General features: G+C 36.0%; 1 protein-coding gene across 1 annotated transcript in view; it reads right to left on the bottom strand.

The window, feature by feature from the left end:
- LOC139137694 (DNA fragmentation factor subunit beta-like) overlaps positions 1–11,542 on the bottom strand; it is a 16,666-nt gene extending 5,124 nt beyond the window's left edge. Inside the window, exons 1-5 of the mRNA XM_070705922.1 lie at positions 11,262–11,542; positions 8,558–8,687; positions 7,379–7,573; positions 6,496–6,575; positions 2,291–2,562 (exon numbers count right to left, since the gene is read on the bottom strand). Of these exons, the coding sequence (XP_070562023.1) occupies positions 2,291–2,562; positions 6,496–6,575; positions 7,379–7,573; positions 8,558–8,687; positions 11,262–11,363 (779 nt within the window). The 5' untranslated portion in view covers positions 11,364–11,542. The remainder of the gene's footprint in view (positions 1–2,290; positions 2,563–6,495; positions 6,576–7,378; positions 7,574–8,557; positions 8,688–11,261) is intronic.

The raw sequence follows: 11,542 nt of genomic DNA, 5'->3' as shown, positions 1-11,542 counted from the left end.
TTGAGGTAAAATGCACCACCAGGACAGGTATTGGATGCTAAAATTTTTACAATACTTTGGTTGTCAGCTGCTTGTAAGAACTCTTTTTGAAGCTTATGGAGTACTTTAAGTTTCACCATCTTGTTTTTGTTTTGAAACTCAAAAAATTTCTTTTCCCCAACTTAGCAAACACACGATGCAAGGCAATTTTGAATTTAACATGCCTATAAACTTTTAATAACTTCCTTCTCCAGTCAAAAGCATGATCAACCTTGACTTTTGTACTTGATTTTGATTGAGAATGGTCCAGAGTCTTCAAGAGGATAGTCTTAGCCACAGTTTAAAACTTCTGTTTCTGGGCATCACATTACCTGAACCTTTCAAAACCTGACTTTCTTATAGCTTACAAAGCTACCATTGTAAATAGGGGTTTAGGCCTGTATGGCTTTACCTTGCATCTGCTATAAATTGAAATTATCTCCATGAAACTGAGAGAATATGTTTATCAAAACCTTGCCTTTGAAAATTAGTTTGCCAACAAAAATGCAAAAATGGAAGCCATGATACCATTAAAAGCAAGTAGAATAAAAAGGTCATCTTGATATTGGACATATTTTTAATAATTCAAATGTACCGTATGTAAGACGTTGAACAAAACAATACCCTGGTTTTTCTCTCACTCAGCATGAGGTACCCTAGGCTTCTTTCCACTGTTCAATACTTTTTGCAGTCTGACCTTTACTACCACAATCTTTGCTATCAGGTTTGACAGTCAAGTGTCACTAACTCTAACGTTGACATATTTTTTAGTACTGTTAAATGTATGTTCGGCTTCTCAAAACAGTCTCCTTTTCTACTCATGGAACCTTATCAAAATTCAGTTTTTTCAACTTGTCAAAAGAGCTTGTTATGGTTGATGACTGAAATGTCTAATTTATTTGTGAACAATAATATTGCATATTGTTCACAATCTATTATGTTTACAAGATTAATATTCATTAGGATAAAATTCTTATTCACTGAATCATTATCCAGACCATTCCTTTTTTTAGGCAGGAATTGGATCTCTACAAAATATATGCCTCAAACTGACAGATTTACACATGATTAAGGTGGAGCTGCATGTTGCCAATACAGTTTTTTTCAAAGCAATATTTCTCATCAAAGATGACAAGAAAACCCCCCCATACCATATATTTTCAAAAAGCAGAGACTCTAAAGTTTAGTATGGTAGCAGTAGTTTACTCAAAAGATGAAGTGGCTTTATATTTGGGGTAAAAAACCTCAATTTCCTGGCTTCGTTTTTCTCCCAATTTCAAGATTTCAAAACAATTTAACATCATTCTGGATTTGTCAAATTTTGCGAAAGTTTACAAATTATATTCTTTAAATACTATATAACAAAACCACTATTGTGTTTGGCAATAAATTTTTACATTGTTTACTATAGGAAGCATTTTAATTTTGCTTATCATGAGTCTAATCACTTTTTATTGAGTGTCACTCTTTCAACCCCTGCCATTTTAGAACGAAGATAGATAATGCAAAAAGAAATAGTCATTTTTTCCACAGATATTCTTGTTAAAGTGAAATATTAAATTTCTGAAAAAATAGTATCAAGTTTTTGACTTAATTTTTGTTATTGACATAAAAATGAAGGTTTTCTACCCCTAATATATACCTCCTTCATCCTTCTAGTAAACTAATTCTATGGTACTAAACTTTATATTATCTGCTTTTTGAAAATATAAAGTATGAGGGGGTTATCATGTCACCTTTGATGAGAGATATTTCTTTGAAAAAACTTGGTTAAAACCAAGAATAAAGCATTACCATACATAGATTTTTACTGGAGAAACTGACTATCCAACATTTACTGACACTTGAATAGGGTTGTGTATTGTTATATCATGAATATGCCAAAATAAATATTGTCTGCACTTTTAGATTACTTTTGGAAATCATGCAAGCAGGGGCAACAAAAATACCAGCTGGTAGGCGACTTCTAGTGTTACAATAAATTCTAATAAACGGCTCAGATTTACAAACTCCAACAACAGCCAAAATTTGTCAACATTTCATGCAGAAGTGTCCAATGTTCTGTGCGCGCAGCTATATTTTGTAACTTTTTTACAAGGAAGAATAAAGTTTTTTCCACAAAAATTCATCCATGAAAACTTCATTAACTACATGACCTTCAAAACAGCCCCAGCAGAAAAAATATTGTTTGACAGTCAGAATATCCATCCCAAAGGCACATTCTAAAGCTTTATTTTGTAAACTTTATGTTTTAATGATGTATTAGACTCACACATGATCTAGGTTCCATGTACTGAATAAAATACGTGCTTCCTTAGTACTGTAAGGATTGATAGTGTGAGCAGAGGAGCAATCTTCAACGTCATATGATCCTTGACATGTAAACCAACCGTCATCATCACATAAACACTCATCCTCAGCAGAACGTACAAAGTAGTTGCCATGGAAATCATTGGCTTTCAACTCTTCTTGGAATGCTCGCTGGAGTTTTATAAGTTTGCCTTTGGTCTTGTTGCTTCCCTCCTTTTCAAAGTACTCCTTGGCCTTGTTAGATGAAAAATATACAAATGTGTCAGGAACTCTGAATGAATCTGTAACTCTAAAGTCTGTTTTAAAGCTCCATTAGCTGTAACTTTTAGCTATTTTTCAGTATTTTTGTTCTGTGTTTCAACTACCATTTCTAATGTGAATCCCTGAACTATGATGAAATACCAAGTATTTAGCTTGTCAATCCATCCTTGTGCATAATCAGGCCTTGTTATTGTTGAAAATTGTATTCAAGTCCGGACTAGAATTCATGTGTCAACAATTACAATGGTCATTACACATGTACAGTGTGTGTTAACAAGCAGAATACTGGGCGCAGTAGCATGACATAGGGATTTTGATGAGAAACTGTAGTTGATACACAGAACCAGAACTGAGAAAGTAGCCAAAGGTTACAGCTAGTAGACCTTTAATACATTTTACGAAAATATTACACAACCTATGATGGAGGGGAAAAAAATGAGAAAAGATTGTTCATTTTAAGCATTGTTTGTCACAATTCTAACCAAAATCAAATACTAGTAAAAAGGAACACACTCTCAAATCACAGAATTTCTTTTGACATCGTCTGCACTTTTTCTCCCTTTGGTTTACCGATGTCCATAAACCCCATACAAAGCAAATGATAGACCAGACTAGGGAAATTTTTCAACATGTCCCCACTATGCCAGGATTGTAAGAACACCAGTGTGGGGTTTATATTTTCTGACACGTATAATTTTCATCAGTTATTCCATCTTTGTTCTCCGTGAGCAAATACTTCATATATTAATTGATGAATCAGATGTGACAAAATTTAAATCAGAGAATTGCTTCAGTAGTGGACAACTACAAAGAGGACAGATTTTGAAAATTACCTTGCAACTTGCTCAGGTAGGACTATCATATTTTTATCATAAAAGATGAAGGTTGACCCAAGGGTCCGAGGAGCAATCAAGTAATAATGATAAAATTTGTATTTGTATAGATATATTTTTACATGGTGCAATTTACATGGATTTGAGTGGAAAGAAGGTGTCTCTATGTGGAATGATACACTGAAGGAAATGTCATTGATGCTGACAGTATCTTGCTACATTAAACAGTCTTAAACTGTGATTTTAGCGAGTTTGGAAGGGACGTCAGAATAATAATCCCACATACCAATGTGTTAAATGGAATGCGCAGTGATTGCGGGAAATTTGTGTTTCACTTTAATCTCCCAATCACCAAGGTAGGCATGAGACCAATAGAATCCAAATCTTTAACCTTTGAGTGCTGTAATTTTTCCCACCAAAATTTTAGTGTAACATTTTATTGGAATTTTATTAATTTTTCTGTCATATTTTTGATAATTTTGGACCAAACAGATATCACATTTCATTGGCTACAGTTTATTATCAAACTTTTGGCAAAAATCTGCAAAATTTTTGACTGTGGTGTATTTTATAAAGGCAACAAAAATTGACTTTGGTGTTGAAAGGGTTAATGGGCTGAGATGGAATGGCTGTCTTGAGATGGTGAATTTTAGTCCATTATGAGTGTTTCGTGAGTTTGAGACAGAAATTCTCTCACACATGGGAGACAATCCACCTTAGACCTGTTGTGTTTTTGATTATTTTTTGTAGCATTACTTCAACACTTATAGAAATGGTAACAGCTGTATTTTATGAGAGAAAATATCATTGGGTATCAATCTTTCTTTGATTTATCATCACTGAAAAATATATTTTGTGTTCATCCACATCAATGCTCCATAAATTTGATAAGATTATTCTCACAGCTATAATATTCAAAATACTGCATAACAATTATTATGTTATGTATTACTCAGTTCACCACAATATAATGACACTTTAGATCTACTTTCCCTTACTAATAATTGTCCAATCAACAATAGCCATTCATATTGTAATGTGTTGTCTATAGTTTGTTTCAAATTATATCAATTATCAGGGACTTTCAGCTAGTCTGAGACTGTTTAGTCATCATAAAAACTCTTCAAAGCAGGGCTTATATAGATTTTATATCAATTGCACGCACTCACACACAACTTATACAGTGTATATGAAGGTTGTTTTCAAGGCAGCTGCAAGTCTTGGCAAGTCACCAATAATTTTTGCAATTTCAGCGATTTCATATGAATTTCAAAATGTTCCAGCTGTCTAAATAGCAAACTGAGATAATTTCTGTAATAGACTCTCACCCCTGCAACTGTCTAAATAGCAAACTGAGATAATTTCTGTAATAGACTCTCACCCCTGCAACTGTCTAAATAGCAAACTGAGATAATTTCTGTAATAGACTCTCACCCCTGCAACTGTGTAAATAGCAAACTGAGATAATTTCTGTAATAGACTCTCACCCCTGCAACTGTCTAAATAGCAAACTGAGATAATTTCTGTAATAGACTCTCACCCCTGCAACTGTCTAAATAGCAAACTGAGATAATTTCTGTAATAGACTCACCCCTGCAACTGTCTAAATAGCAAACTGAGATAATTTCTGTAATAGACTCTCACCCCTGCAACTGTCTAAATAGCAAACTGAGATAATTTCTGTAATAGACTCTCACCCCTGCAACTGTCTAAATAGCAAACTGAGATAATTTCTGTAATAGACTCTCACCCCTGCAACTGTCTAAATAGCAAACTGAGATAATTTCTGTAATAGACTCTCACCCCTGCAACTGTCTAAATAGCAAACTGAGATAATTTCTGTAATAGACTCTCACCCCTGCAACTGTCTAAATAGCAAACTGTGATAATTTCTGTAATAGACTCTCACCCCTGCAACTGTCTAAATAGCAAACTGTGATAATTTCTGTAATAGACTCTCACCCCTGCAACTGTCTAAATAGCAAACTGTGATAATTTCTGTAATAGACTCTCACCCCTGCAACTGTCTAAATAGCAACTGAGATAATTTCTGTAATAGACTCTCACCCCTGCAACTGTCTAAATAGCAAACTGTGATAATTTCTGTAATAGACTCTCACCCCTGCAACTGTCTAAATAGCAAACTGAGATAATTTCTGTAATAGACTCCCACCCCTGCAACTGTCTAAATAGCAAACTGTGATAATTTCTGTAATAGACTCTCACCCCTGCAACTGTCTAAATAGCAACTGAGATCATTTCTGTAATAGACTCTCACCCCTGCAACTGTCTAAATAGCAAACTGTGATAATTTCTGTAATAGACTCTCACCCCTGCAACTGTCAAAATAGCAAACTGAGATAATTTCTGTAATAGACTCTCACCCCTGCAACTGTCTAAATAGCAAACTGTGATAATTTCTGTAATAGACTCTCACCCCTGCAACTGTCTAAATAGCAAACTGTGATAATTTCTGTAATAGACTCTCACCCCTGCAACTGTCTAAATAGCAAACTGTGATAATTTCTGTAATAGACTCTCACCCCTGCAACTGTCTAAATAGCAAACTGAGATAATTTCTGTAATAGACTCTCACCCCTGCAACTGTCTAAATAGCAAACTGAGATAATTTCTGTAATAGACTCTCACCCCTGCAACTGTCTAAATAGCAAACTGAGATAATTTCTGTAATAGGCTCTCACCCCTGCAACTGTCTAAATAGCAAACTGTGATAATTTCTGTAATAGACTCTCACCCCTGCAACTGTCTAAATAGCAAACTGTGATAATTTCTGTAATAGACTCTCACCCCTGCAACTGTCTAAATAGCAAACTGTGATAATTTCTGTAATAGACTCTCACCCCTGCAACTGTCTAAATAGCAAACTGAGATAATTTCTGTAATAGACTCTCACCCCTGCAACTGTCTAAATAGCAAACTGAGATAATTTCTGTAATAGACTCTCACCCCTGCAACTGTCAAAATAGCAAACTGAGATAATTTCTGTAATAGACTCTCACCCCTGCAACTGTCTAAATAGCAAACTGTGATAATTTCTGTAATAGACTCTCACCCCTGCAAGGTATTTCCGAACTCTCCCTTGAGCTGAGTATTTCAGATACTGTTCTTTATTTTTAAATCTGTTGTCGACATCTGGAAAAAAGACAGCAAAATCACAAGTGTCAGTGAATGGTAGCATTGGCTATGCAAGGATTCTAATGGGTACACACTGTAAGTCTGCTGATTTGGGAGAGGGTTATTTTTGTCAACTTGACAACCTGAGTAGAGTTGGCCATGTTAGAGAGGCACAACCATGTATTGTTCATCTTGTTAAAACTTTCACCTGCTATTCAAATTTATGATCAACATTACGTGAACAAACATCCTTTGACAAAGAAGTACTAGTACATTTACAAGACTTATCTTACTTTGAAAGTAATTTTATGAAATTGATGCAAAATTGAAGAGCTCATGCAGTTTTCACAGCAAAACTACGAATATTATTTCATTTTGATCCAGCTTCTGTGGTATGGTTCATAGTCTTTGCTGTATCCAGAACACACATGGTGAAATTATTTTTACAAAAAAAGTAATACCAAATGCTTTGTTGTGCTTCAAAAATGATAGTATAGTTCTATGAAAATAAAAAATATTCAATATACCTGATAAAATTATTCTTTACAGTGTTACAAAAATGCTGCATTGTAACTGCTTACATTATGGTGAAAAATCATGAACACTATGTCAAAAGCCACAAGCAGCTGCTCTGAGAACAGATGTGATTTGTTTGAATTTCCGTCAATAACAGCCGACATCTTCTGTATGCACTGTTGTGTTCAATAATTTATGCATATTGAAATATCCATTACAAATGTGTAAAATTAGATTTAAAAAAATATTCATAAATAAATAATAAATAAATAAATAAAATCTCTGATTAATAGTTGAGAAATCACCTTCAAACCAGGCAGGGTCCTCTTCTCTTGTTTCAGCTTCAATATTTGATTCAAGCTTTCCAACAAACTCTGACATCAAGTGGTATTTCTCCCCTGAATCCACTTCACTGATGAAATCTCGGATCTGAGAAGCTACTTCATTCCGATCAGCAAGTAAGAGCACTTTGTCAAACACGTCTTGAAGAAGTGAAGAATCTGGAGGACATGAGAGACAAGAACTCGGCATAGATATTGGTAAATGCAGTGTGGAGTAGAATGCTTATAACATATTGGTAATAGTCGCGCCAGCGGCTTACTGACTACGCATGCGCTTATTCTTAATATACTATGCGAGTAACCGGAAGTGTAACCTTCTTTCTTGGGCGCCGCCATGTTTTTTTTTTAGTACTCGTAAATAAACAAATACGAAACAAATTACTATGATATAACATGCCTTTTATAAAATATACCTCTTTTATTAGCCAGTAAATGTTATTATACACCTTGTCGCTGATACAAAGTATCGTTGATATAGATAAACGGAGAAAACTGTCGTGCATATGAACGGGGGCAACCGCAAAGAATGCTGGGATTTAATTATAGAAGAGCGCCCCCTGTGTCAATAATTAGATTCAAAAATTGCAAGTGTTTAGACGGAACGCTATAGTTTTCAGCTTGCAAGTGGAAGGTGGGCAGTGCGGTTACCATTGCAATGATAATTATTGCATAATACGTCCCTTGTTTATCGCCATAGGCTGTTATCATTGTAGAAATTGCCAATTTTTGTCCAAAATTTTTACACGCTACAGAAAATCAATACCTGCCCTGCTGCAGGGTTTGACGTCGTGTAAGTACGTGAACTGCTTTCATCAGAGGGAAACTGGGCATAGTTGTCATATAAACGTTTATGAAGTAACAATTACAGTTTATCATGAATCAATACAAATAACATTGCCAATCTTAACCCCTGGCGCGACACCAAGGGCTGAGCCCTATATAATATTAGTACATTATGATATAATACAAGACTGAAAGAAGATATCTTTGTGATAGCTCATTTCAGGATAGCCTGACCAAAATGGCAAAATTAGCTACAAAAATATAAAATTGCAGATTTCATCATATATTCAATATAGCATGTTTAGTTCATCTGTGGGAACCTGTATATCTAAAAATACATCAAGTAGTGTTGCTACTTACATCCATTCCAAGATTCACTCCTATTCAAGAACACAAAGACAGTGTTTGCTGGTAGTGTTTCAAAGTAGTCTTCATCATCAACCTCTGTGCCGTCAGATTCTAGACAAATATGACAAGATTTCTCAGCTATCTGTCGAAAAAATAAGAAGTCAAAAGTCAAATTAACGTAGCTGCAATTGAGGAAAGTTCACATCATCCATTTTCAAGACACGAACTACCTTAAGTTATATCGACAAAACTTTTATGGAACAAATATGCCAATAACAATGCATGTGAATGCTGTAGGTAAGTTTTTAAACAAATCTTCATTTATAGCTTACTTTTTAGTTATTAGGACAGAAAACAAGCAAAATTCCACTGCCAATTCATAGGCTTTACTGATAGTAATATGCAAAAATTAGGGTATGCAACCATGGCAACAACATGTGTCAAGATATATGGGTGTGTTTAATTTCTTTTTGGTATATTCTCAGAACAGAACCTCAGTTGTTCTGTACAGCAATGTTTAAAAGAAAAGGAATTACAGGTTCACTTTGGCATGGAGCACAGTCCCTCTATCCACCGATCTGGAAACGCCTATTGTAAAAGGGGTTAATCACCTAGACCGCACAGCCAAAGCGCAACACGGTCACGTGATACCAGTGCGTCGCTTGGTTTTGACCTCTGTGTCAAGGCAGACGTTTGTCCTGTCCAACCTTCACTGTTTTTGGCACTATAAAGTGTTCTCTGCATCTATCTTTGAAACCAAGACAGAAATAACCATATCCTGAAACCGGTTTGTGTTTTTCGTGATCCTTCTCCCATCGTAAATGATGATAGTGTGCGATAATTTCTGGGGTTGATCGCTTCGAGTGTGTTGACAAAGCACAAGCAACGGCTGGAATCACACCAGAAAATTTGTCGTCCCTTTCTCTTGCAACTCAGTGCTTCCAAATATGATCTAAATATGTTTTCTGTGTAATATTCTGTGAAATCATGTCTGTTAACTGAGCAGAATGGGAACGACAACTGCAGAAATGCACATAGATTTAATTCGTATATTTTCCCATGTAGCATCAATATGGCGAACTCGCGATACGTACGCTCGCGCTCAGGCACAGTAAATGCCTTTTACAAAATGCTATATGTCAACACAATAACAAGTTTGGTAATGAACTACTCAGCTTTCGATGTTAATAGTCGGCTGATTTTGCCTGTCTTCTTGATTTCAGGCAACAGTCCATGACACTTGCGAACAGTGCGTCATCATTTTGTTTTTCGATCGTGATCATAATGCAACCATAGTGTGTCGTCCCTTTCAAGCTTTATCTACTATCTAGAGGGGCAACGTTACCCATTTAATGAAAAACTAAATTGTTTACAAGTTGTAATGTTTTGTGATATTCTGAAAATAACAACCCATAAAATGTCATGTTTTTGAACGATCACATTGCGGCTGTCATAGAATCGTGGGGTAGCGACATTGATATAACGGCCAGTTGAACATTGTTGGTGTCCTTTGTTTAAGGTTTGAATCGTGCGTGTGTTTGTTCATATCACGGAGTGTCACAAAGAAACCAGCCACGTTTCCAGACCGGTGGATAGAGGGATTGTGACATGGAGGTAAAAGTGAGATGTACTCAGTAATATCATGGATTTATATCCATGGTAACATAATAGCAAAGTCCCCTAATAATGGCTAGAAAATTCACAAGTGGCAAGGGGGTGGGTGGGAGTGGGGGTTAAGGGTTAAGGAGGAGGGTTGTCATCCTTTTCCTATCTCCTTGGTTCCACTTACTTCCTTGCTGTGCTGCAGCACAGTAGTTGAGCTTTTGCCCAGGTGTTGTCAGGTTTGATCCACAGGGTTCCCAGAGATCTGTTTGTTGTTCAGTTGTTTCTACTGTTGTTTATGTTTATATTAGTCGTATTGTTGTTGTCAATAAAATTCTATGAACATAACTTGTGTTGTTGTTTTGTATTGTTGTTTATGTTTATAAGTCATGTTGTTGTGGTTTTCGTTTACCAATAAAATCCAATGAAAATAACTGTTGTGTTGTTGTTGTTGTTGTTGTTGTTTGAAACGTTATGTAGATGTCATAAGAAACGCTATGTACAAGGACACATTATTTGACCCATGGAACTCTCTGCCAACATCCGCTCTCTTCATACACTGAAACTGTTTCAGTGTATGAAGAGAGTGTACGTTGGGAGAGAGTTCCATCGGGTCCAATAAATGATAGAGTCCTTGTACATAGCTTTCTTATGACATCTACATTACATTTCAAACAACAATACAACACTTATGTTCATTTGATTTTATTGGTCAATGACAACAACAACACAACTTATAAACATAAACAACAATACAAAAAACAACAGAAGCACAAGTTATGTTCGTTGAATTTTATTGGTCAACAACAACAACAACATGAGTAACATAAACATAAACAACAATACAAACAACATGTCAGATCTGGGGACCCTGTGATCTTTCATAGGGGCTTCGCGAAGCAATTATCGGACTTCGGAGCACCTGTGGTAGGTACGTACATGGAGGTGGTAGGAGAGGACTACCTACATGGTGAGTATGACCATGGATGTGCCATGGTATGACTATAATGGAAAAAGGAACCCATTGCAAAAACAGGGCCGTACATAGAGTGAGTCGCTAGCCGAACGCCCATGACATACACAGTTTTCATGTGTGCCTAAAATTGTCACCTACCTTCAACTTATTGCATCCTTTCTTTCGAAGTTCTGCCAAACTGTTGGCAACGATTCCAACCCGTTTAGATCGGGTCACGTTCTGTATCTTAAAAGCTGTCATCCTATTAAGTATTAAACCAGTTTATTTGATCACCAAGGCATGTGAAAGCGAAAGGAAAGTCTAAATAATGTCCCACTTAATAGGAAGTTACCGACACATTCGGATCCAGGACTCTCCCAAAAATGTCCATGGACGGCTGTGAGGGCACAAGCCAACGCACTATGAGAACCTGTGGTTGA

This window comes from Ptychodera flava, chromosome 7, assembly GCF_041260155.1.
Source record: "Ptychodera flava strain L36383 chromosome 7, AS_Pfla_20210202, whole genome shotgun sequence".
Classification (NCBI taxonomy): Eukaryota; Metazoa; Hemichordata; class Enteropneusta; family Ptychoderidae; genus Ptychodera; species Ptychodera flava.
This window is presented reverse-complemented; position numbering and strand designations above follow the sequence as displayed.